Genomic DNA, 23,964 nt, shown 5'->3' with positions numbered 1-23,964 from the left:
AACTGGTTGAAAGTGTTGTGGTCAGATGAGACCAAAATCGAGCTCTTTGGCATCAACTCAACTCGCCGTGTTTGGAGGAGGAGGAATGACCCCAAGAACACCATCCCCACCGTCAAACATGGAGGTGGAAACATTATGCTTTGGGGGTGTTTTTCTGCTAAGGGGACAGGACAACTACACCGCATCAAAGGGACGATGGACGGGGCCATGTACCGTCAAATCTTGGGTGAGAACCTCCTTCCCTCAGCCAGGGCATTGAAAATGGGTCGTGGATGGGTATTCCAGCATGACAATGACCCAAAACACACAGCCAAGGCAACAAAGGAGTGGCTCAAGAAGAATCACATTAAGGTCCTGGAGTGGCCTAGCCAGTCTCCAGACCTTAATCCCATAGAAAATCTGTGGAGGGAGCTGAAGGTTCGAGTTGCCAAACGTCAGCCTCGAAACCTTAATGACTTGGAGAGGATCTGCAAAGAGGAGTGGGACAAAATCCCTCCTGAGATGTGTGCAAACCTGGTGGCCAACTACAAGAAACGTCTGACCTCTGTGATTGCCAACAAGGGTTTTTGCCACCAAGTACTAAGTCGAAGGGGTCAAATACTTATTTCCCTCATTAACATGCAAATCAATTTATAACTTTTTTTAAATGTGTTTTTCTGGATTTTTTTGTTGTTATTCTGTCTCTCACTGTTAAAATACACCTACCATTAAAATTATAGACTGATCATTTCTTTGTCAGTGGGCAAACGTACAAAATCAGCAGGGGATCAAATACTTTTTTCCCCCACTGTACATGGACACCGTTTTGTTTTCCTGGATGGATATCAGTCTTCATAACTAAACTCATAACGATGCTATGAAAAGAGGCGATTGGAAGAAAGGTTACAATCGAGACGAGGCTGTCCAGTTGATCTGATTAATTTCATTTCGGGTGGTCAGTATTTTGTCCAACCGTGTATTGAAGGACCCCATGAACAGGTATTCACAGCTTGACTGGGTGTTTTGTTCTATAAACATATTTGATTTTTGTATAATTGACACAATAACTTTTTGGGATTACATGTTGACAGATCAATGGCCTCTAAACTCAGTTAAGCTGCCACATGGTCCCTGCCCTGAAGAGACAAAGAACAAAATGGCAGACATCTGTCTTTTTTATTTGTTTAAACAGATTAGGAAAAAAATGAAAAACTGCCAGATGGACAGTTTCGATATTATTATCAATTCCTCCAATTACAGGCGATGGGAAGCTACAATGGCAGCAATACTGCTTAGCATACTCAGCATACTTAAGCTCAGAAAGTACAGGCATCTGTAGGGGTTTATAGGGATTTTAACACTTTCAGTCGTTTCTTTTCTCAGGACGTAATCTAAAATTTTAAACCGGCGAAACGAGGAATAAAGTGACCTGCTCAGAGTATACACTCAATTAGTCGGACTATAGTTTACATTAGGGTTGACATAACCCCTTGGCCCACACAGCAGGTGTGGTACGAAGCTGTCCGTCCTAAGCAACTGCAGAAAGTCTCCTTGCTGGCCTGGTAATTTCGATTGCAGAATGTGACAGGGGTCTAATAATATCAGAGTCTGGGATGGCCGGCTCACGGATCCAGATATCTTATTGATAGTATTTAATTGCTTTCAACTGTTGTGTGTGAGCAACTGAAATGACACCCCTGAAGCTTGCAGGTCAGTTCTTGCTGCTGGCTGATAATCTATCTACAGCGAACTATGGCTGCCCTACTTAGAAAGCGACAGCTGAATAACAGAAAGCTGACACAGGCAAGAAAGCACTTGAAACATGCGCTGGTGGGCAGAATGGAAACGACCACCCTGTCGAAGTGAAAAATTCAGGTACAGCTTGAACAACTGCAGCTGACTCCGTACCTCGGTTCTTCACCAACAGGACATTTTCAAGAAAAGTCCCGTCTGCAGGGTGTGCTGAGACAGACCTCTGCTCGTTACAATGAATGATGAGTTTATGCGTACAGAATCTCTGCCTTAAATTACTTTTCACGGCTATTGATAGTAGATATTTTGACCCTAAGAATTTCAGTGGTGACATTTAGTGGAATGCAAAAGGTTTTATTTTTCACACAGGGAAACTAAGAAAGCATATCAAGATTTTCTATGACAGGAGCACTACTTGTGAATGTTTTACTTCGAAGTAGCTGTCGTATTATGGAGAGCAAGGCATCGAGGCTGGCCTGGAGGGATAATGAGAAACAGACAGCGAAAGTGTAATGCTTGCGGTTTATATTAGTCGTAGCTTTAAACCCCATACACCAGTGTCAATGAAACAGTGCATAAGCATGGGCCTTGATCCTGTTCCCCAACCATTCATTTATAAATAACACACAGCCTTAATAACAAAAAAGTGACATTTGGAAAATTACTTGTGCAAGGAAATCAGTACAGTAAATTAGTAAGTAAATTATTAATAAATTAGTAAGTAAATAAAATAACTGCAAAAAAATTATCAATAACCACTATTCAATTCAGATATACATATAAAGATGAATCAATAGATGTAGGGAAGGAAAACAAATATGCAATCAAAAGTGACAAAGGCACATCAAAACATAATAGTGTCACGTGTAACAGTAAAGCTGATAACTATGCTAAAAAGGCAAACTTCTTACTGCTTCCCCATCAGTGTGTTTTTCTGCTGTTGTAGCTTCAGAAATTTCAATCGCAATTCGGAAAAAATACATAAATTGGCACGTTGACATGGAAACAAATAGAAGCCCCGTTCAGACACTGTCCAATGTGATTATATAAAAGAGGTGCATCAAATAAATAGTGGCTGATGATTGCTTGTATGCTGCATTTGCTTGCCCTTTAAAAGTGTACTATTCACAGTGAGGATTTTCCATTTCTCCTCTTCATGAGCACTGAAAATGAAAACAGTATGTAGATGGTCTACTGGTAACCCCAAACGATCTGTAGTATCCTTTGTGCCTCACAGCTGTGGCAGCACTTAAATTTTAATCTCCAAATTAATTACTAATTGCTGCGCTGCACGTGTGGCATGCTCTCAGTCTGACCTGCTGCACATATAACGCTAAATTACTTCGACGGCAAGCTTAGTGAAATGCTTCTTTAACCTTGCTGGTTCCAGTGGAGTTTAATTACGAGCAAATACATTGTCAGCTTTACGTTACAATATGTTTTTGGCGGCATGTACTTCTAATAGGATCATAACACAATTCCCGGTATGTCTGTCAAAGCGTGATGTTGTTGTCTTTCCTCTCCTCAGCATGGGAAAACATTTTGTACGAAACCCAATCATACATTTGCCCTATGTGATTGTTCTTTGATATCATAAATAGATCAAAGAGACTAATTTCCTTGTATAACCCTCCCAATGTGGTACGTTTTGCTAATGCACTGCCCTCGTGTACAGCAGCAAAGAGAAGTATTACTTCCTAAGAAGATTAAGCTTGTTCACTTTACCCACAGAGTCAAACATTGATTTGGATTGTCTCCTACCAAGGGATTGGTAATTTATCCACATTTATACCCCTCATGTATTTCTTTAGTGAGAGACTTACTGGAAGAGTGTGGTTACTTTATATCCAGTTTTTCTGGTTACATGTAACAGGATGTTGTAGCTTTTAAATGATGTGGTTGTTGTTGTAAAACACCATGTAGATCCCAAGATAAAAGGCATAATCTTATAAAAAGATTGAACAGTTATTACAAAAATCAGTTTTGTTTTTCAAACCCCGTACAGTTTATTCTAATCAGCCTTTTGTTCAGAAACTACATTTCAAGTCAGGAATTAGTTATACATTCAGCAATATTAAATAGGTAGGTAGGTCACACAAGGTGGGACAGGCAACAGACTAAGAATGAAAAAACAGGGACACATAGATTATATAAAGGTCAACGTGTGCTCTGTTGCTGTATCAAATCTGCAGTTTTTCTAGTTTGTTTCAATACACACTAACACTTTAGATCAATAAAGTATTGATTTAGTGTTACTAACCAGATACTAACCAGCAATCACCAACATTTAATTGCACATTATTAGCAAATTGTATATTTTTCATAATTGTTCACATTTGCACACACTTCATAAATTTACAAGATTTACAAGTCGACACATCGGCGTTTAAAGACTGAGGTCAAATAAAAGTTTTTTGGGGGGGATGAAAGAGTTTAGAATGAAGAAGAAGGTTTATTGCACTTAATAACATCATTGACAGATTGTTGAAAAATGTTAAAGCTGTTATGGTCATCTGCGTGTTGAGGGAGTGAATTGACCACAAGTCTCTGTGCTTGACTGGTGCAAAAGCCATTGTGCACAAGTTTAGATACATACCTCTTAGTAGAGAAGGAAGCTATATTAACTCACAAGCCCCATATTGATTAATTTCTCCCTCCAGCTGCACTACAAAGGTTTGCTTTAAATGCTCCTGCTGCCTTCAGGGACTACTTTTCCCATGGTTGTCCCTTCAGCACAGGGGGGCATCTGCACATTGTGTGAACAGGTCAAGGCTGAAATGTTCCTAAAATTATTATTATGATTATTATTATTGTACACCTGTGCTTCACAGAAAACCCTTTGTTGGTTGGTTTGTTTGTTTCTTTTGAAATATGTATTATTATCAAATCATTATAACACCTTATTTATTTTGCAATTATGTCAGTGTTTTATTTTAATTTAATATTACATTTTCCCTGCTTCATATAGTTAGCTGCATAAATATTTGGACAGTGACTCAACTATCATCATTTTAGCTCTGTACGCCACCACAATGGATTTAAAAGGAAACAATGAAGGCAAAACACCAGAAGAACAAGCAGGAACTAAAGACAGCTGCAGTGCAGGTCTGGCAGAGCATCACCAGGGAAGAAACCCAGCATCTGGTGATGTCTATGGGTTCCAGACTTCAGGCAGTCATTGACTGCAGAGGATTTGCAACCAAGTATTGAAACTCGCAATTTAATTCATGATTATGTTAGTTTGTCAAAATACTTTTGAGCCCCTAAAATTGGGGGGACCACCTATAACAATGGGTGTAATTCCTACACCGTTCACCCAATTTGGATGTAACTACCCTCAAATTAAAGATGAAAGTCTACACTTAAAGCAAATCTTGATTGTTTTCTTTCAAATCCATTGTGGTGGTGTACAGAGCCAAAATGATGACAATTGTGTCACTGTCCAAATATTTATGCACCTAACTGTATTTCTTTTTTGTGTCGATTAGTGTCCCTGCTTTTTTCCATCCAAGGCTTGACTGGAATTTAAATGCTTAACGCTGGCTTAAAAGATTCTCTGTTGTGTGTCGAAGCTTATGGGAAGCTTTTGAAAATCAGTTACTCTCTTACTTGCATATCTGCGGCAGAATCTTTCTGGTTGCTGGGCTTCTTTGGCCTTGTCATTATGCGTGTTACATAAAAGCTTTGAAGTACTCCGTTGCATTTTTGTAGTCTTTATCAATTGCAAAGTCTGTCTTACAATTTCGACTCTCTCTGTAGTTTGTAAGATGCATACCTAGGCATTTGCACAAATGCCACTTTGTATGACTTTCTGATTTTCTCTGAAATCGTGAAATGGCACAATAATTGTGTTCCACTCCAAAATGCAAGCCCAAAGGTATCTGACCTGGATATTTGGTCTGTTGTACCGGTTTTGTCCTCTTGGCCTTGGAGGTTTGTATTCTGGTTAATATAATGTGAATGTGTAATGCCTAGTTATTTGTCATTGTATGCCCTCCCTATAATGTTGCAACTTGCTTTTTGCAGGCTTTGATGTTCATGATGTTTCCTCTTATACTTGTATCCACCATGTCAGAATCTCATCTTAAAAGCACAGGAATAAACTAAATGTGGTATTTAGTTTCAATCTGACTGTCTGACTGTTTCTGGTCATCAGATTGTCATATTTGAATCACAATTACTGTAGTCCATTTTAAGGACTAAGCGCATTATCAAATTCAGTAATTCAGTAATCAGTAAAGTTAATCCTATCAGTTTACAGAGTCAATTTGATCATCTCCCCTTTGCTTAGTCTCCTAGAGTGGAGGTAATGCTTACTTTGACTAAAACTGGGCTATATCCCCTCGTGCAGTGATTCTATTCAAGAGCATAGCTGTGCATGGGCAGTTTTGTGGTTTAACAGTTTATTGTCTGGTCTGCGAAAAATATCAGCATGCTTATAGGAAGATTCTCTCTTCAGCAAAATTCACCTTCTTGTATATCTGGCTTTGGTAATCCGACGCTACATTATCTAATGTCATCTTAGAGATTTGTTCAGCAGTCCTGTTTCCAATTGGTTGTTGGATGAACTATAGGGGAGTGAGCTTTGCACATCCTTGTTTTTTTAATAAAGGTTTGTGCTCTCGGGGGAACAATGCCACAGTAACAGGCTCTAGTACACAATGACCTATTACATGCCCACTTGGGAATTGATGATACTCAAAATGCCTGATGCTGACCTATGTTTCAGTTCAGCTCTGGTAAGACTGAGATAATGCACGTCGACTATTTCTGCAAATGTACTTCATAAACTTCACATTCTGTAGCTCAAGTTTAAAACTAAACCAAGTTTCATGAACCCACTCCTGCTCTCTTCTCTGCACTCGCTGCCCATGGCATGATGTATTGAATTCAGCATTTTGTTTCTGATTTATACTGCAATTTTAAATAAACTCACTCGATAAAGCATTGCTAGTCTGAAACAACTGAACCTAAACTGAATTTAACATTTGTTAGCAAGTGAACCACTATTGGAATTATCTGCATGTGAATTAGGTGTGAAAGCGCCCTTAGTATTCCCCCCCAAAAATAGAAAATAAATCTTTGGAGTTAATAGGTTACCATGTATTTTATGCAGACAATGAAACACATAAATCAATTGAATCAAAATGAATCATACAGTGGTGGTTCACTAGACTTATCAGGGTCATTTTATTTTCAACGTGATGCATTTGTACAGATAAAATGCCAGTTTAACAAAAAAAGTAAACAAGCAAACAAACACAAAAACAGGCATCAGCATCCAAAACCAAAGGACATATTTATGATTAACACTTATTGATGAGAGACCTTCAATATGGTTGTATTAAGGATATTCCTTGCACCAAAACAACCACCTTGAGAATATTAGATATGTCTTTCCTCCGAGATTTACTCCCCATTGCCAATTAATTCAAACAAATATTACAAATATTCTCATTACTCTTCGATTGTATTTCTGTATGATAAACCAGACAGATTATTAATCTTGTAACTGGACTCTGATTGGACTCTGTAATCACCTCCTTCTGTCTGGTTGACTGTTGAAGACCCCTGTTCCTAAAAACGGAAGAATACAATATATTTTCATGTGTGCAGCTTGCAGAGAAATGTCTTTGCCAGACGCCACCAAATCCTGAAACAGCTTGTGTGTTTTTAATCTCTGCTGTTTGATTATTCAAATTGTCTGTGTTTCTCGTGCCAACATTGTGTTTTTTTTTTTTTTCAGCGGGCTGCTTTGTGACGGCTAACGCAGTGATTTGAAGACTAGTTTTATTGCTTAAAAATTGCTAGATTGACCCCTTAAAAATGAAAACTGACCCACACAGCTATCATAAATAACCTTTCCCAGACTTGGTGGTGGCTGTTTATTTCACACAAAAAAAACTGACATTTTTTGTCCTCCCAGTTGTCGGGTAACCTAGGCTACATTTTTGTGTTTTGGTCCACACCATTGTGTGATTTGAAAGGAACAACTGGATATCATTAAATGGGTTGTATTTTTAATGTTTTCAAGTGAATCATAACAAAATACATTAAACACATAAAAGTGAAAAGGTATTGGGGAAACTGCTTTCAATGCTGTGAAGGTGTAGAATTGTTCCTGCAACAAAACCTAAAGCACGTAACGCAGTGAAAACTCTTATGTGATTCATTTTAAATCAGGGATTCAGATGGAAACTTGAAAAGCAGGAAGGGCTTTAACAAATTAGCTACAAGCTCAGTATGAAGTCCTGCATTTCTGAAATGTAAGAGTAACAGGTTCAGCTGCACAGAGAACGAACGGTTAAACTTAATTAAAGTGTGTAAGGTCTCATTATAATACACAAGCTTTAAGAGAACCGTAGATGTCTTTTATTTCCTTTTTAACTGGCACGATTAAGGATCAATTAACTTGAATTTGCTTTGAAGTAAGATACTGAAAATATACAGTATATTGCACATTTATAATTTATAATAAGGATAGGTCATGTAAGAAGTTGGATATTTTCCCTATAATTATACAGATTATATAGTGTTAAAAGCAGACTTATATACTCCAGTATTACATTCATTATTTTTCTAAGCAAAGGTTGGGATCATTTCTTCTTTGCTTCAATGATATTTGTAGGAATTTTCCAGTTCTCTCTGATACTTAATGGATGGAATGGGGATATTAACTTCAGAGATTCTTGTTTCTTATGAATTGTAATGTTTTTTAGATTTTCCCACAGAATTGTAAGATATCCCCAATTTTCAGTTATCTTACAAACTACCGCAGGAAAAACACCTGAGATTAAATTCATATTTCATTCCATCTCATTTGCTGCATAAATGGTTAGGTAGCAGACACATTTATATAACACATGGAAAGGTTTATTTGTAGTCTGGAACATATTTTGCTACAACCTCTAGTGAGTGGACAGTCCATCTGAACTCGTGCTTTTGAACAGGGCTTTCTCTGGAAGCTGCTCGGGTGAGTTGACTTCAGTTGCAGGGCGTCATGAGGGAATAAGTTGTCCTGAAGTAACCCTGACACTGCAGATCAGATCATCACTGAGCTGTATTTCTTTCTTTTTCCTAAACCTTTGTTTGACTGCAAAAATGTGATGCCCTTTATTTATGTCTAGTGGGATCCGACCTCACTAGACACATATTTCTCAAATGCTAGGCCAGTTAAATGCACTTCAGAATACATGTATTGCTGAACTTTTTAAATTTGTTTTAATATATATTGACTTCCCCAGCTGTCCAATGAATGAACTTTGAATTAAAATAAGCTTATAATTTCCATTGACACATATTACTGCCTGACAGAAGAAAGAAATCTCACCGAAGCGTGTTGGTGTTTCTGTTAATTTAAAAGGAATGAATACTACATCACATTCACGGATACATGCAAAAAGTGCAAGCTTTAACATTTAAATGTACATGTACAATGATGTACAGTCATGAGAACAGTAAGCAATATTATTTACAAGAAACTACACATGTAAAAACAAGATTAATCCAGGATTTTGAAATAGATTTTGTGCCTAAATTGTGCATAATTCAAATTTTGCATAATTACCCTTTTCATTGGGAGACTTTCTGAAAATGCACAGGATTGTCAGACATTCTTTCTTTGGCTTATAACATGTGTGTGCTCGTCTTTTCCTTATGACAAAAAGATTTAGGAGAGATAGATAAACTGTTTAAGAATGCCAATGCCAACATGTAATGCGTTATAATAACCAGGACATACTTTTACAGCACCAGTGCGGCTCAGCGTTTGATACGTTAATGTAGTAGGCTATGACTGCACTCTAGATGTCTAACATTACAAATATATTGCAGCGTTTATCTTTCATGTTTTCACACGGTACAGGCATTAAAAAAAACATTGAATACATACTGGAACATGTATTGAGTAAGTGCTGGTTTTATTAATTGACAGGAGAGCAATCAAACACAATTTCAGGTCATTCTGGAATAACTTGGAAAGGTGTCAACAATTCCATTTGGATGATCACATTGCATCCAGGAAGTAGCATGTATGCACACACTTTCTGGCTTATTGGATTTAAGTTTAACTAAGTTAGAGAGGCACCTTATTCATAAATAACATGTAACATGTAACACTTCCTAATCTTGACAGATGTGAATATCTCTAAATGAAAAGTGGGATTTGCTTTGCATTTTACAAATTGTAAATTTGTCACTGGAATAAATATGATTTAGAACATGCAACTTATCGATCGGTCATAACCATTACAACATATGCATGGGAATAAATACCCCTGGACAAGGGCGTCTGCTACACAATAAATAATAATAATAATAATAATAATAATAATAATAATAATAATAATAATAATAATAATAAAATAAGTATGAAAACTATGTCATTCAAGCATCCAATATATATATTTTTTTAATTATATTATTTGATTGAAGGATTGGTTTATATTCACTTTACAAAAAAATGATGCTTTTCCCCTAACACTTTCACCAACGTCAAATTGAAACATTGACCCGCAGAACACAGAATGTATGGTGTCTCTCCATGGGACAGAACTGTCTCGCTTTGGGACGTGGAAGAGACGAGTCTGGACTGTTCAGCTGCCTCCTTCTCACGTCTTTCTTCTCTCGCACTTTGCAGCTGTAAGTAACCACTGGGACAGAAGAATCAGGATGAAAAGATGGCAACCATGTTGTTACCACCGGGTCCTGACAGCTTGCGCCGGTTCACTCGTGAATCCCTGGCTGCTATCGAGAACCGGATTGCCGAGGAGCAGGCCAGGAACGCGAAGCAGGAGTACAGAGAGGATCTGGGCGACGTGGAGCTGCCGAAGCCACGGGCCGACCTCGAGGCCGGCAAGCAGCTGCCGCGCATCTTCGGCGACATTCCTTCCGAACTCGTTGGCGTGCCTCTGGACGATTTTGACTCCTACTACAACAACCAGAAGGTAAGACTGCTGCTCCTGGCCATTAAAGTGTTGTGTCTTTTGATCTGTGTGTGTGTTGTGTTTTGAATGTTTTATTTTATGGCTCCAGTCTTATCTATCTGGGTTTTTCTAAGATTTGAGACAGGCTGCATAAAAAGACGATGTCATTGACTTGGCTGTTTTGTTCACTACCTTTATTGACCATTTCAAAACTTCTAAGAAACCAATCAGTAAGTCAGTAAGTGGTTGTAAAAATCATGAGGGAACTAAAAATCGCATCAGATGAATTTTGTTCAAACTTTCCTCAGTCTCCTGAGCAAGTAGAGCATTTTTACATCGGTTGGATTTCGTTTTTTCATATTTAACTGTATTTTTTTTTAACAAGAATGAAATTCCATATCAAAGCAAAATGCGATTTTCACTGACATTGTGTAGAAGAGCTGTGAAATTGTTTTAAATGCACCAGAGGCCTTGGTTTTAAATTCCGGTGTCTACCAGAGCGCACAACCCATTACACCCTTCTCTTCAGCCCAGTAGATGCTACCATTTAGCAGCCTGCTTGTAACACTGCTCTTAAACGTTTATATGGCAAAATCCATTTTTCTAGTGAGAGAACCGCTGGTCTCAGAGGAGCTGTTCAAATCGCCGGCCTCGTGTGTGGCCAGATATCGCTCTGTTATGGATTATCGTGCTCCAGTCCCTTTGAGTAGGATCATGTCATTGTGTCTGTAGGCTGCCTGGTCGACTCGGTAATCCACACTTAGCTGAATAGTCTTTCCCTTATATTAGTCTGCATGTTAGCAGATCATTCCAGTGGAGGTTGGCAATTAATGGTAATGTGTTTGTTGAGGGGATTTAGTTAGTGCTGCAGATTGTACTGTAATATGTTCTGTACTGGAAAGGTATGATTAATGTGTTTACTTTGCCCTTAGTGTTTTAACTTTGATAACCTCCCAATACCTCCAGCTAAATTCTATGCTGTTTGTATGTTTAGTGTATGGTTTAAATTAAACACAGCATACGGCAAGATGCTTTCATCATCACTCTGAGAAGCCCAGAGAAGCCTTTTTTTGTTTGTTTTCATGATTTATCATGCATTGTCTATGCTGAATTGACTGTCCAGCCCCCAAAACATTTGTCAATTTAATAAACGTCCTCTGTGACACTGACATGGCATCTCTGGATTGGATTAGATCACCACAGGGCATGGGAGATGGGAGTTTGTCAGGAGGTTCCCATCTTCTCTGGAAATAGGTTGAGGTAAAAAGCTTCCCCAAGAGATGGCTGTGTGTCATGCAGACATCATCGAAAAATTGAAATTTCCCCTCCTTTTGTATATCTGACTTGTATCCATTAACCTGTCGAGCAGATACTACAAAATGAATTAATGCAATTACATTATGACAAAAAAGAATGAATAGGCAAGACGCTCACTTACATCAATGCCCCATTTGTGATGAGATGCATTTGTGTAATGCCACCCAAAATAAGATTTACGACACAAAGGAAAACATTTTTGTCTCACAATCTCAGATACTTTATTGCTTCCTGCTAGCATGTAAACTTGTTTAAGGTAGTGTGCATCCTTTGATATGTTGTAGTAACTGGAATCATCCCAGACTTTAACCTTTTTAAAGCTAGACATTTTAAAAACGGACTGTTTTTACAGTTTTTATTATTTACTAAACAGATGCTCTATGTAAGGATTTTAAGAAGATGAATGTGTTTTTTGCCGTATTCCAAATAACGACATCGAAATGAATGATTTATCATCAGAAACATAAGCAGACAGCAGTTGAGTTCTCTCTGATAATGTTATTAGCATCAGTTGAGATGAATTCTGTGCACACAGTCATTAACCCTGGTTTATAAAGCACACTACTTGATCAATTAGCTGCCCTGCCATGGCTCTCATTAAGCATGTGGTTAATTCCATGTAGATGTGTTCTCGGAAATCCCTAGTTTCCTGTTCACGCCTGATGTCATATTTTAACCCTTGAACCTCTCACTTAGCAACAATCTCAGTTGTGGAAAACAGTTTACAAGGAGGTGGGTCTCTAGGGTCTAGTGTGGGTGTAAGGGATAGTTTTGGGAGGTTCAATTGACCATATTTAAATATTTAAATAGAACACACTGCTTTAATTTATAATTGACTCGTATCCATCCATTCAAAAATGTGCTTCTCTCTGCTGGGTAGCTTTGTTGACTTTCTGGCTGGATATTTGACTTTGGTTATTAACAGCTAGACCTCCTGGATTCTTAAACTCTCTAAACATTTATTTCATATTGCAGTTTCTAGTAAAGGGGGAACAGAAGTAGCTTCTGGCATTGCATGGTCTACCCACATATCTCAATCAACTAGCAGGACAATATTAGCCTATGTTTGACAGCCTCGCTGTATGTTAAAGAGAATGCAGACCATGGTTTGTAAGAATGAAATATTACTTTTCTCTCTGTAAGACTACAACTTAGGAATTCCTGGCATATAATTAAGATATTAGGAAAGTATTCTTGCTTACCATGGTTTGAGACAGTATAAGCCACCTGTTTCCCTTTGGTTTTAAAAACAATCTCTGTGTTGTGTTTTCTCTCCACAGACTTTCATAGTACTGAACAAGGGAAAAACCATCTTCCGATTTAGTGCCACATCTGCACTGTATATTTTTAGTCCTTTCCATCCCATCAGAAGGGTGTCAATAAGAATTTTAGTTCACTCATATCCTTTTTGGCTCAGTGGTGATATTGTGCTAGTTTGCAAGTGCCTAAATGGTAAATATGGATGGTTACACACTCCACCGTGTCAAATAAACTGCCATCTTGACTAGCAAACTCATCATCCCCTGGATTACTACTTCTGAACCACAGTCAAGGGAAATTGGTACTAAGATCCAAGAGTGGCTGTAACTCCTGGGGAGTTTGTAAGTGGAAGAAATGAGGATGTGCTATTTCATCACTGGGGAAAGCTGCTGTGTTGCTGAAATACTGAAATGAAACCCATGTCTGGACATGGAGCAGAATGAGGCTGTGTTTGGTGATTGCTGCCCACCATGTGATCTTTTTACTGTTAAATATATATTTTGTATTATCTGAAATGATACTGTTTGGTCTTCTATACAATGAAGGGATAGTATACATTAGCTAGGGATTGGATGGTCCACACAAACACAAACCAATATATATTTTGTAAGTCAAGGGCGTCTGCTAAGAAATAATAATAATAATAATAATAATAATAATAATAATAATAATAATAATAATAATAATAATAATAATAATAATAATCTACAAAAGGAACGCCACCTTCAAACACATCACAATCTTTTTTCTCACATCCAAAATACACCCATGCAATAGATTTAATACGTTTTGTGGGTGGGGAAAAAATCTCAGGCATTTCACCAAGACTTAATTATCATTGTTTAATTTGGAAGCAGACATTACTGATGACATTACGTTGATGGTACATTGAAGGAAGCTGGTATCAGCAGTGTAGTCGAGGGCATACGCAGGTATACGCCCTAATTTGAAGTGATCTTTGCGAATTCTCAGCTTTGCGTAAATGGATGAAGAATTTGCGTATACCGTCCTATAATTTCTGTAACAAATTCTGTAATTTGTCCGCCATTTCCTGGTCGTCAACATTTCCCCCGGTCGACAATACACCAGCACCCCCCCTCACCCTCACTCCCAAATTAGAGTGTACCCGCTACTTCAGTCACCACTACACCAGTATGAAGTGAGAGAGCCGAGAACTACTGCATGTCCAGGGTCAATAGCTCATGAGTATTATATACACTATATAGGATTATATAAGCATGTTATCAATCGATTTATGTTTCTAAAGCAATGCAGGACCAGTAGGGCTTGTGCCACAGATAACCGTGTAACCTGTAGTTACAATAATCACAATGCAGCGCAACTGGAATGTTTTCTTCAACATCTAAACTGCAGTAAATCTCAAATATACCAATCATACCCATCCCTAAAGCCAAATTATTGCCAAACACTTTTGGAAAATAAGTTTGTCTATCTATCTGTCTATCTAGCTGCCTGTCTGTAATTTGAAATTGAATGAAGTCCCAACAATCTTGTATTTAATTAGGACACTTACAGATATCAACAGCCTATACTTGGAAAACACAAGAGATTAAATAGTCAAGTAAAATATAATATGATCGGCCTATTACTAAGTTCACTAAACAATAAATTAAAAGAACCTGAATTTCTAGGAGCCACCCTTAGCCTTCACAACCCAGGGGGCAAAAATAAAACACCAAAAAATCAGGGGTATTTGATTTTGTAAGTATGATTGGTCTAAAGTGTCAGCTTTTAGCCAGGAAACTACAGCTGTAGCTCTATAGCATTTTACACACTCGTTCACATTCCATTCCAGTGACCAGTACTCTGACATTTCTGCTTCGAAGTCTGATCAGGAATCATTGTACATTGTATGCCAAGGGAAAATGGCTTAAATCCCACCTGTATCATGGCCAACCCCCCCGCCAACCTCTTGCCTTCACTTCCAAACCCTCCCTCCCCCGCCAGCTCTCCCCGCCGTGCTTTATAGACTGCTGCTATAAATAAAGCAAATGGCGTTCGAGAGTGTTGAGAAATATCAGGCTCGCAGACACTTCGCTCACAGCACACTGATAAGCGGGTGAAGAGGCTGATTCGGCAGGTGTCGGCCTGAATCTGAACGTCTCCCACAGCAGCCTGAACGTCACGCACAGAGTCACACACAGCCTGCCGTCCGGACTCGGCGCACTGGTTCCCCATGAGTCCCTTGCTCTCACGGTCGGACAAAACATGGTTCTGGTAGTATGGCAGTTCTGGGTCCCAGTGTAACATTTCCCCACCATCACAAACACAATTCCCCTGATATCCCTCTCTTAATCCAGCCATGAAATAAGAGCATGGAGATTTATAAACATGTGACTCTGGCCAGTTCATTTTTTTGGACTCGCAGTCTGTCGTTCGCATGCATAATCGGAGGCAGCTTTGCACGCTGCATGGATGACATGGGCATAATGGTGAGCTGCAGGGAAAATGGCATCACACACTTAGCATTCCTCCAGTTTCCTTCCAAAGGTACAACTGCAAACACCTTTATGAGAGCGTGTTGTCGACGATCATTATTCAGCATTTGAAATATGAACACAATTTCCTATATTGACATTATTATTTCAGTGCTTCCTCATATAGAATGAAGCCCTTTTATTCAGCAGAGCAATTTGTTAGTGTTCACATATCTGAGGTGAATTGTAAACATACGAATAATGTGTTTATATATTGCATATACAGCTTTATTCGGAGTATGATATCAACCACTAAATATCACAGCAGCACACCACAAGAACCATAAAAAGCCACTGACTAAAGCATTTCCAAGATTTTTATTAATTACTTGTTTATCTTAGTTCCAGAAGCTGCTACTTATTTTCCCCTTACATAATGATTGGGCTTGACTTTGACTCGACTACTTATAACTGTAGTGTGCTCAATTTTGTATGAAATATCTCTAGATTATGAGAGATATTAATTGCTACAGCTGGCAAAGCCTCTGGCATTCTTGCACTACTGTTTCCTGTCAGGTTTATTTGCTCATAAACTTAAATTTGATTTCCCCTTTAATGAAACAGGATGTTTATCAGTCCTCTGCAAACCCACTGGCTTTTTATTATGACTCATTTCAGTAAGTGCTATTCATAAAGATGAAATCGCCACACTGGAAGAAAAGGTGCTTCGATAATAAAGAAAATGATCATATAAGCCATTATCATAATTTCGGCCTAAATAGTTTATTTAATTTGTACAACATCCAAACATCCGAATGGCTTATTATTATTGAATTATTATGATTAGGATCTGTAAATATTAATAATAATTTAGATATTTGCCAATAAAATTATATTAATAATAGTTAATGATCTAGAAATAGTTCCTACCACCCTGAGTCTTTTATATATTTTTTAAAATATAGGGCCGGTGTCAACCTATCATTAGGTAAATGACTCAGAACCAACCACTGACATATTTTTCTGGGGGCCAGGAAGTGACAGGAGGTGCTGCGATGCATTTAAGCACAAGACTTGTTATTTTAAGAGCTCAGTTAAAAGACAGAGACATGGGAGATACTGTGGTCTAGAGGACCAGGATTGGTAACCCCTGCACTCAGGGCTGCTTTAATATTTGATGTGATTGACAGCACCTATTGTAGTCAAACGCCCCATGGGCCCGGCCTGAACTCGGCTCCTCGGATCAGTTCAGAGACACAGAAATGAAATACTTTACCTATTCACATCTGCCACAAAAAATAGATGATACTCCTTAATGTGGAAATCTGTATCAATAATTTAGTTCTAATCTAGCCATCTATCAATTTATCCATCCGTCTGTCTATCTATCCATCTATCACGTCTGTATCTGAATTGTTTTAGTTTTATTCTGTTTACTCAATGGTATTGGCAACAAGGCGGTGATTATAAGATACAAATATGGAATAATTAAACAGCAGTATCCTTGTCATGACTTCCACTGATCCCTACATACCAAGCAGTGCTGAGTCACGTTACAGTTTGAGACTATCAATCCACATACACCCCAGACACCTGAATACACCTGTAGATCAATATATTCATTTTGTGGGGGTATGGTATTGTAAAATGATGTATATACAGTTGTGATATAACCATCCAATTTCTCTATTGAACAAGTCCACTGTTTTGTAAATGCAAGCTTCAGTCGTTTTCCTTAACTCTTCCTCCAACATTGTTCAGTTTGTTTATCATGTTCACTATCCTGACCAACTGCGTTTTCATGGCCATGTCTGAGCAAGGAGAGTGGACGAAGTATGTCGAGTAAGTATGCCTTTTACATTCGCTTCACTTGCCTCTGACATGTTTCCTGTCTATAAATATGCTCTTTGAATTCTTCTCTGTTCTTTGCTCTTTCCTAACTCACTTGAACTGTCTTGATCTCTGAACTGTGCCCTATTTGTCCTGATGTAAAGCTTTGCCAGGTGTTTGTTGCCTTGTGAACATCAATTAGCAAGTAAGTTAACAATTTGTCTATCCAGATCATTACTTTGCTAACTGCACTTGCTATGCCACATCTGAATGTAACCACGGTATGATGTAACATACCATTACGACTTCCAGATTTTTCATTAAAGGGACTTAGAAGTGAACGCAGTAAAGCTGTGGGAAAAAATTGATTGGGATGTGGATTTGGCAAAACTCAATTGTTTTCCTATACAATGTGGACATGGGTTATATCCATCATTTTCAGATTTGTAACTACTGGCGTTCTTAATTATTTTAACGTGCCAATAAACATAGATTCCAACAACACTTTCACTTCGATTAAATGTATTTATGTGACTAATTACAAGTGCAGTGGATTAAAATCAAACCAGATGAGACATATTGTCTAAATCCACTCAGAATATCCCACTTTAGTTTGAGTCACGGTTTGTAATATTTCGTAAACGATGCTTGTTGGATGTAACCCATTCCGTGAGAGTAGTTTCCGCGGTTTTATTTAGGAATCATCCCGGTTTGTTCTTGGGCTTCTCGTCTAAAGTGAGAGTGAGCCTGCCTTTTACCTTTAATGAAGAGAGAATTATGCCTTACAGTATCCGTACACTATTAAAAGACATTGGAAGATGATTGTCCTTTGGGTAGGGGGTACGGGGTGCATCGGTACGTAGCATGCGATGAACCCCCCAAATCATGTTCTGCTCCATTGGGAGAACACAACGTACCTCTCAGCACTTGATGACAGCCTGCAGTGTGGGCTGTGCAGTCAGTCACTGCCCTCTGAGTCCCAATTGATTGTCATGGCATTGAATCAAAAATGTATTCAAGTTAACCTGCGGTAAAGTGGCTTCATACCGATTCAGAGCTCTTTGATCAGGTTCCTTTGTTAAACGACAAAGACGCTTCCTTAGAACAAAATGAAAACTTAAAATGGTGAGAAACAAAAGTGGTTGGTGAAACTATGAGGAACAACTTGAGTGTTGCAATTTGAATGGTTTCCCAATGTTTCTAACCTGAAAAACATGGTAGCCATTTTGTCGTTGCCACACCAAAGATATCTTACGTTTACTATTAAGCACTCATTGTTGAGAGGTATGATCAAAACCCATTTCTACAAAATGCTCAAAGTATATATGTATATATATATATATATATATATATATATGGATGAATAGGAAGTAAAGCCATGAATCCGAATGCTCCATGACTCATCCCAGTTCCCATCGACTTGGCTCAGTTATGATTTTGATTTCAAAAGTGACTTGCTGGATTGGTGTCCATTCTCACCGGCTTGATGACTTCCAACTCATCAAGGGGAAATGTAAACGAGCTTGCCATCCATTGTTTTCCAGGGCTGACAATGACACACGCTTCCCACCCTGTCGTACCATGTATCGTGTTGGCCGGGGGCGGCTCACTCCGACGTGGTGGGCCGAATGCGCCCCGTCACCTCCATCCCATCGACTGCTAATGCTCTCCATTTTTTTTTCCTTCAAACGCTTCACTCAGGTACACTTTCACTGGCATTTACACTTTTGAGTCACTGATAAAAATACTGGCCAGAGGATTCTGCATCGGACCGTTCACCTTCCTGAGAGACCCGTGGAACTGGTTGGATTTCAGTGTTATTGTCATGGCGTAAGTATGTCGTCGAGTGTGATTGTTAGACACTGAACTGTATGCCTTCCCCTCTCTTTTCTTTCCTTGATAATTGAATCCTGCTTTATTAAAGCTTAGTATATGGCCTTTCTTTATGTATTTTCCAACACAATTGCTAGAATGTCCTATTTTAAATGATATAATATAAAGATCAAAGGACCTCTTACCCTATTTTACGTGATACCACTAAATGTATCCCCCCCCACAACCCCCCCCCACCCCCACATGCCCCCTTCCAATCTCCTCGTGTGTGTTTCCTTTTGGGCCATCTGTGGATTTCAGTGGAACGTTTATTTACCTTTTAAGGAGCAAACTATAAATGTATTTAGAAGGAAAAGCTTGCTCTGTGCTGTTGAGTCGCATTGGGTTTGCGCATCACTGAAACACATACTTTTGCTTTAACTTTCAAAAAGTTTTTCTCAAGCAAATCGTCGTCTTTTGCATAGCCGTTCTGTGGAAATCTAGTGAGAAAGCTAAAGCAACAGATCCAGAGCTTAGACAGATTGATGAGACTACATGGCTGGTTGATTTCTGTATAGACAGACAAACTGCATTAAACATGATTGGAGGTGATGGGATTAATCCTAGTTTGTATCCTAAAACCAGTTGACTTTGAGCAGCAGGCAAAAGGTCATAAGTCAGGATTTTGTATGTTGCGTATTGTTACAACATTCAAAAGCTCATCAAATGGCAATCATTAATCTTACCTTAATGGGATAACATTTAATATTAATTTGACAGCGGCTAAATTTAATTTCTCAGCAACATAAAGCAATTGAAAGCAACGCAAGCTTTTGTTTCTTACATTTTTAATGAAACCTAAAAGGCAGAAACATGTTTACTTTATTATTTTGCATGCCTTTTGAGGCGACAGTCTTTAGAAAGTCAGGAAGACCAAGGAAGCATCCGTTGGGATTTGATTCGACAAAATGGTGGTGCATACTCACAAGCTGTACACTTTCCAAAGCTCGGTATACGATTCAAAGTGCATATACGGATTCACCTCATGGTAACATGCAAGTTTTGGGCATATTATTTTATTCTATTCACCGTGCATTGTGAGCAGCTAGCATTATCAGACACTGTGTACCAAAAATAAACAATTAAGAAGACAGAACAGAAGCCCTATCAATGCTTTGTATAAATGTATGCTAGCATCCAGAATATGCAGTCTTACCCCCGAGTCCAAAGTGAAATACCAATTTCGTTTTAATCATAGTGAAGAAAACAGGGCATTCAGCTGCACAGCTAGAATTTAGGAAATTACTTTGCTAAGACTGGGGGTGAGATATATATATATATATATATATATATATATATACTTTTTTGTTCAAGTAAAAGCCACATTTTCTTAATAAATATGGGGGAAGTCTTTATTAACTTCAGCTGCTCTGTTGCTCTCATGACCCCCTCAGATTATATTAGCAGATTAAGCTCCTTAAAAAATATTAATTGCAGCACTTGCAGAGAGGTATCTTAGTTAGAGGGAACCACAGCTTCCCGAAGGCAAATCTGTAAGATGCTAAACTGAGTCATAGTTTTGGGATACTTTTAATCTTAGTAAACTCACTTATAAATCCTTCTTTAAGTACATTTCATGCTGGAAACATTGTAACTTTAAAAGGACTATTATATTTGACCTTTTAGAGTTTTAGAGTTAAATCAAATGCATTATATCATGTTGTTTTTGACACATCTCTTCCACTGCTTTTAGTACCTTTCCAAAACTAATAATATGAGCAGGGAAATGCAACTTTAATTTCTACCAAAAATGTCTTAAATATTCAGTTAAAGTCGCAATGCATTCATTTTAAGTTATTAGCTTCTCTATAAAATATAGAAAAGTATATTATGTTAATTACAAATAATATATAGCCTATATGAGCTTCCTCTGTGCTTGGGCTTTGTTGACCACGAGAAAGCCTTTGATTCAATATATACTATACATACAAACTGCAGGTTCCTTTACCTGAGACAACATGCGGATCAGAGCTTGTAGTCGGTGACCAGCGTTACTCGGCTATAATTAATAATACAGCTCTGTGCGAGGACTTGCAGACCCCCCCCCAACTGTAACACTCACAGGAGGGCTGTCTAGCACTTTTCTAGCTCTAATTTAATTCAAGCAGATTTTTCCATATTGAAAATTTGGTACAAAAAGAATCTTTGAGAAACAAAATTTATTTTTATAAATATTATCACTTGTAATCTAAATATTCAGAACATACCAGAAGCACACTAATAGGGACATGCAGAACACAGTGTAGGGGAATTCCAAATTAACACGTTTATTTGTATGTTTTAGCTTGAACTTCATTTTATAGGGGTCCAGCTTAATTCCTGGCAAGACTTAATTACACCAATTAAACAACTAATTAAACAACTAATTGGCAGTGGAACTTGAAGTCCATATCCCACATAGAAGAAGTTTTTGGTGATGGACTCTTACTTAGTATACTTTCATAATGGGCAATAATGTTTATCATTTTTATGGCTGTTCGCACTTTTGGAGAGTTCCAAAATGATCAATATTCCTGAACAATACTGACAACGCGCCGGAAATGCACGAAGTGCGTGTGATATCATCAAGTTACAGACAACTAAAGAATGGATTTACAGCATATCAACATTTTAGAATTACAGAAGTACAGAATTAATTAATAATTTAAATCGTGTTTGGCTAAATTAATGTAATCTATATATCACATACAATTGCTTGTGCGTGGCTTCTTGGTAGTTGGTGGTTACTCAAAGGCAAATTTAACCTAAAGTCGCCTTATTATGAGATCTTTGGCTTTAACTGGCTTAACATCAACTTTTGGCCTGAGCTTTCAGCTGAGAGATAAAATACATCAGAGATGGATATTGACCTGTGACTGCAAAATGCATAACTTTATTTGCTCCGTCCGTCTGATAATGTGTACTGTATCATTAGTTTGAATGCTGTCGAAGCCTTTTACAGTTGCATCTGTTCAAGTTACAAGCAATACAGTCCTAATTTACAAACGCCCAAATTATCCTTTCCTTTTATAATTTTTTTTATTCAATCAATGTAATGGTCAAAGCGGATTAAATCACATATGGAAGGAAACCAGTTTCATCCAGATGACTCGATCTTCTCTCCACATTTTCAGCAGCTGGGTGGACAGTGGTGCTGCCCTCACAGCCCAGATATCCACCATCTAAGTAGACATTCAGCAAGAAAAGCCAAGACATCTTTCTGCTCCGTATTGATTACTCTACAGCAGGTGCACTCACAGAGAAATGTGATTGGCTTGTGTTCCTTGTTGTATTCTTCCAAATAACTTTAATTTGATCCTGCAGGTTTCTAACAGTCCTTATAAAAGTAAATCTTTCAGCTCTGCGAACATTCAGAGTCCTGAGAGCTTTGAAAACTATTTCAGTAATTCCAGGTAAGGAAGTCCAGTGTCCAGAATTAGGGTGCATTGCCACTGCTGTCCTGTCCAACGTGCTTCACACCCCTCTGCCCCGGAAACACACCCCCACCCCCACCCCCACCCCCAGTCCATTCACTATGTTTGCCTGGTCGATAGCGCACTGTCAATGTTTGTGTGTGACTCTCGCTTATTGCAGATATGTTACTGAATTTGTGGACCTGGGCAATGTCTCAGCTTTAAGAACATTCAGAGTTCTCCGAGCACTGAAAACTATCTCTGTCATTCCAGGTGAGAAGAGAGTTAAACACTAAGGCTGCATTTAAAACAAATCCTACCTGCCATTTCCACTTGTCTGTACCTGAAACTAATCATGTCTTTTACAAATGGAAATGCAAAACAGAGTAGGAAATGAGACCTGTGCCTGGCATAACATTGAGACACCAGTGATACAAAACGAATATCTCGTTCTCTACAATTAAAAATTCGATCATTATTTATGTTTAAGTAAAAACAGACCGTATTATTATTATTTCTCATAGTAGTAGTGGTGCCCCTATTAAATCATGTTCCAACAAACTACTTCAGAAAATGCAATTAAAATATATACAAGAAACTCTTCATTTCCTCCTACCTTCTAATTTTAACTTCAATGCCTCAAATCACCTTTTATATCCAGTCTGCTTTTAAAGTATTTAACATATTTAAGTATTTTAACTGTGCCTCGGATAGAGCTCTATCTAAATTGAAGATTTATAATTAATATAACCAAAATGGCTATTATCAGTTACTAAATCGAGGAGAAGAAACGATTGGGCAGAATGGGTTACAAACAAGCCGATTTCTCTGTAAGGAGGGATACATCTAAAACTCTTGATGGCATTTGATATCGTTGATTCTTTTGTTATCTACAAACAGGTTTCATTCAACCTTAGTGTTTAACATCTAACCGGCATGGGTAGTTACAGAGTTAGCAGAGTTTGCATGGTAAACTCTGTAGACGGCCTTTCACACCAGATGTTGACGATGGGGAAGAAATATATTGCATGTACTTAATTATTTTTCCTTCCCAAAGGTGAATCAATTTACCACCTGCAAATTTACAGTTAAATTCCAAATACAGTCAGATGATATTGAAACCTTTATAAATACATCAATTTAAACAGCATATTTCAGATATAGTGGTAGTGCATTATGTAGCTTTAGCATGTCTTGATT

General features: G+C 38.1%; 2 protein-coding genes across 4 annotated transcripts in view; both read left to right on the top strand.

Annotated features, from left to right (window-relative positions):
* LOC136712267 (sodium channel protein type 1 subunit alpha-like) overlaps window positions 1-14,395 on the top strand; it is a 31,208-nt gene extending 16,813 nt beyond the window's left edge. Inside the window, exons 2-4 of the mRNA XM_066688729.1 lie at window positions 10,370-10,676; window positions 13,253-13,391; window positions 14,352-14,395. Of these exons, the coding sequence (XP_066544826.1) occupies window positions 10,410-10,676; window positions 13,253-13,391; window positions 14,352-14,395 (450 nt within the window). The 5' untranslated portion in view covers window positions 10,370-10,409. The remainder of the gene's footprint in view (window positions 1-10,369; window positions 10,677-13,252; window positions 13,392-14,351) is intronic.
* Window positions 14,396-17,427: 3,032 nt separating this feature from the next.
* scn5lab (sodium channel, voltage gated, type V-like, alpha b) overlaps window positions 17,428-23,964 on the top strand; it is a 104,615-nt gene continuing 98,078 nt past the window's right edge. For 2 of the 3 annotated variants that reach the window (XM_066716671.1, XM_066716663.1), the window contains exons 1-3: window positions 17,428-17,512; window positions 19,202-19,330; window positions 22,946-23,037. In XM_066716671.1, the coding sequence (XP_066572768.1) occupies window positions 17,442-17,512; window positions 19,202-19,330; window positions 22,946-23,037 (292 nt within the window). In that variant the 5' untranslated portion in view covers window positions 17,428-17,441. Of the gene's footprint in view, window positions 17,513-19,201; window positions 19,331-22,681; window positions 22,765-22,945; window positions 23,038-23,964 lie in introns of those variants that run through there. The other variant, XM_066716679.1, reaches the window with a different exon arrangement.

This window comes from Amia ocellicauda, chromosome 2 (assembly GCF_036373705.1).
Source record: "Amia ocellicauda isolate fAmiCal2 chromosome 2, fAmiCal2.hap1, whole genome shotgun sequence".
Taxonomy (NCBI): domain Eukaryota; kingdom Metazoa; phylum Chordata; class Actinopteri; order Amiiformes; family Amiidae; genus Amia; species Amia ocellicauda.
The sequence above is the reverse complement of the archived record's forward strand: the minus strand, read 5'-3'. Positions and strand labels throughout refer to the sequence as shown.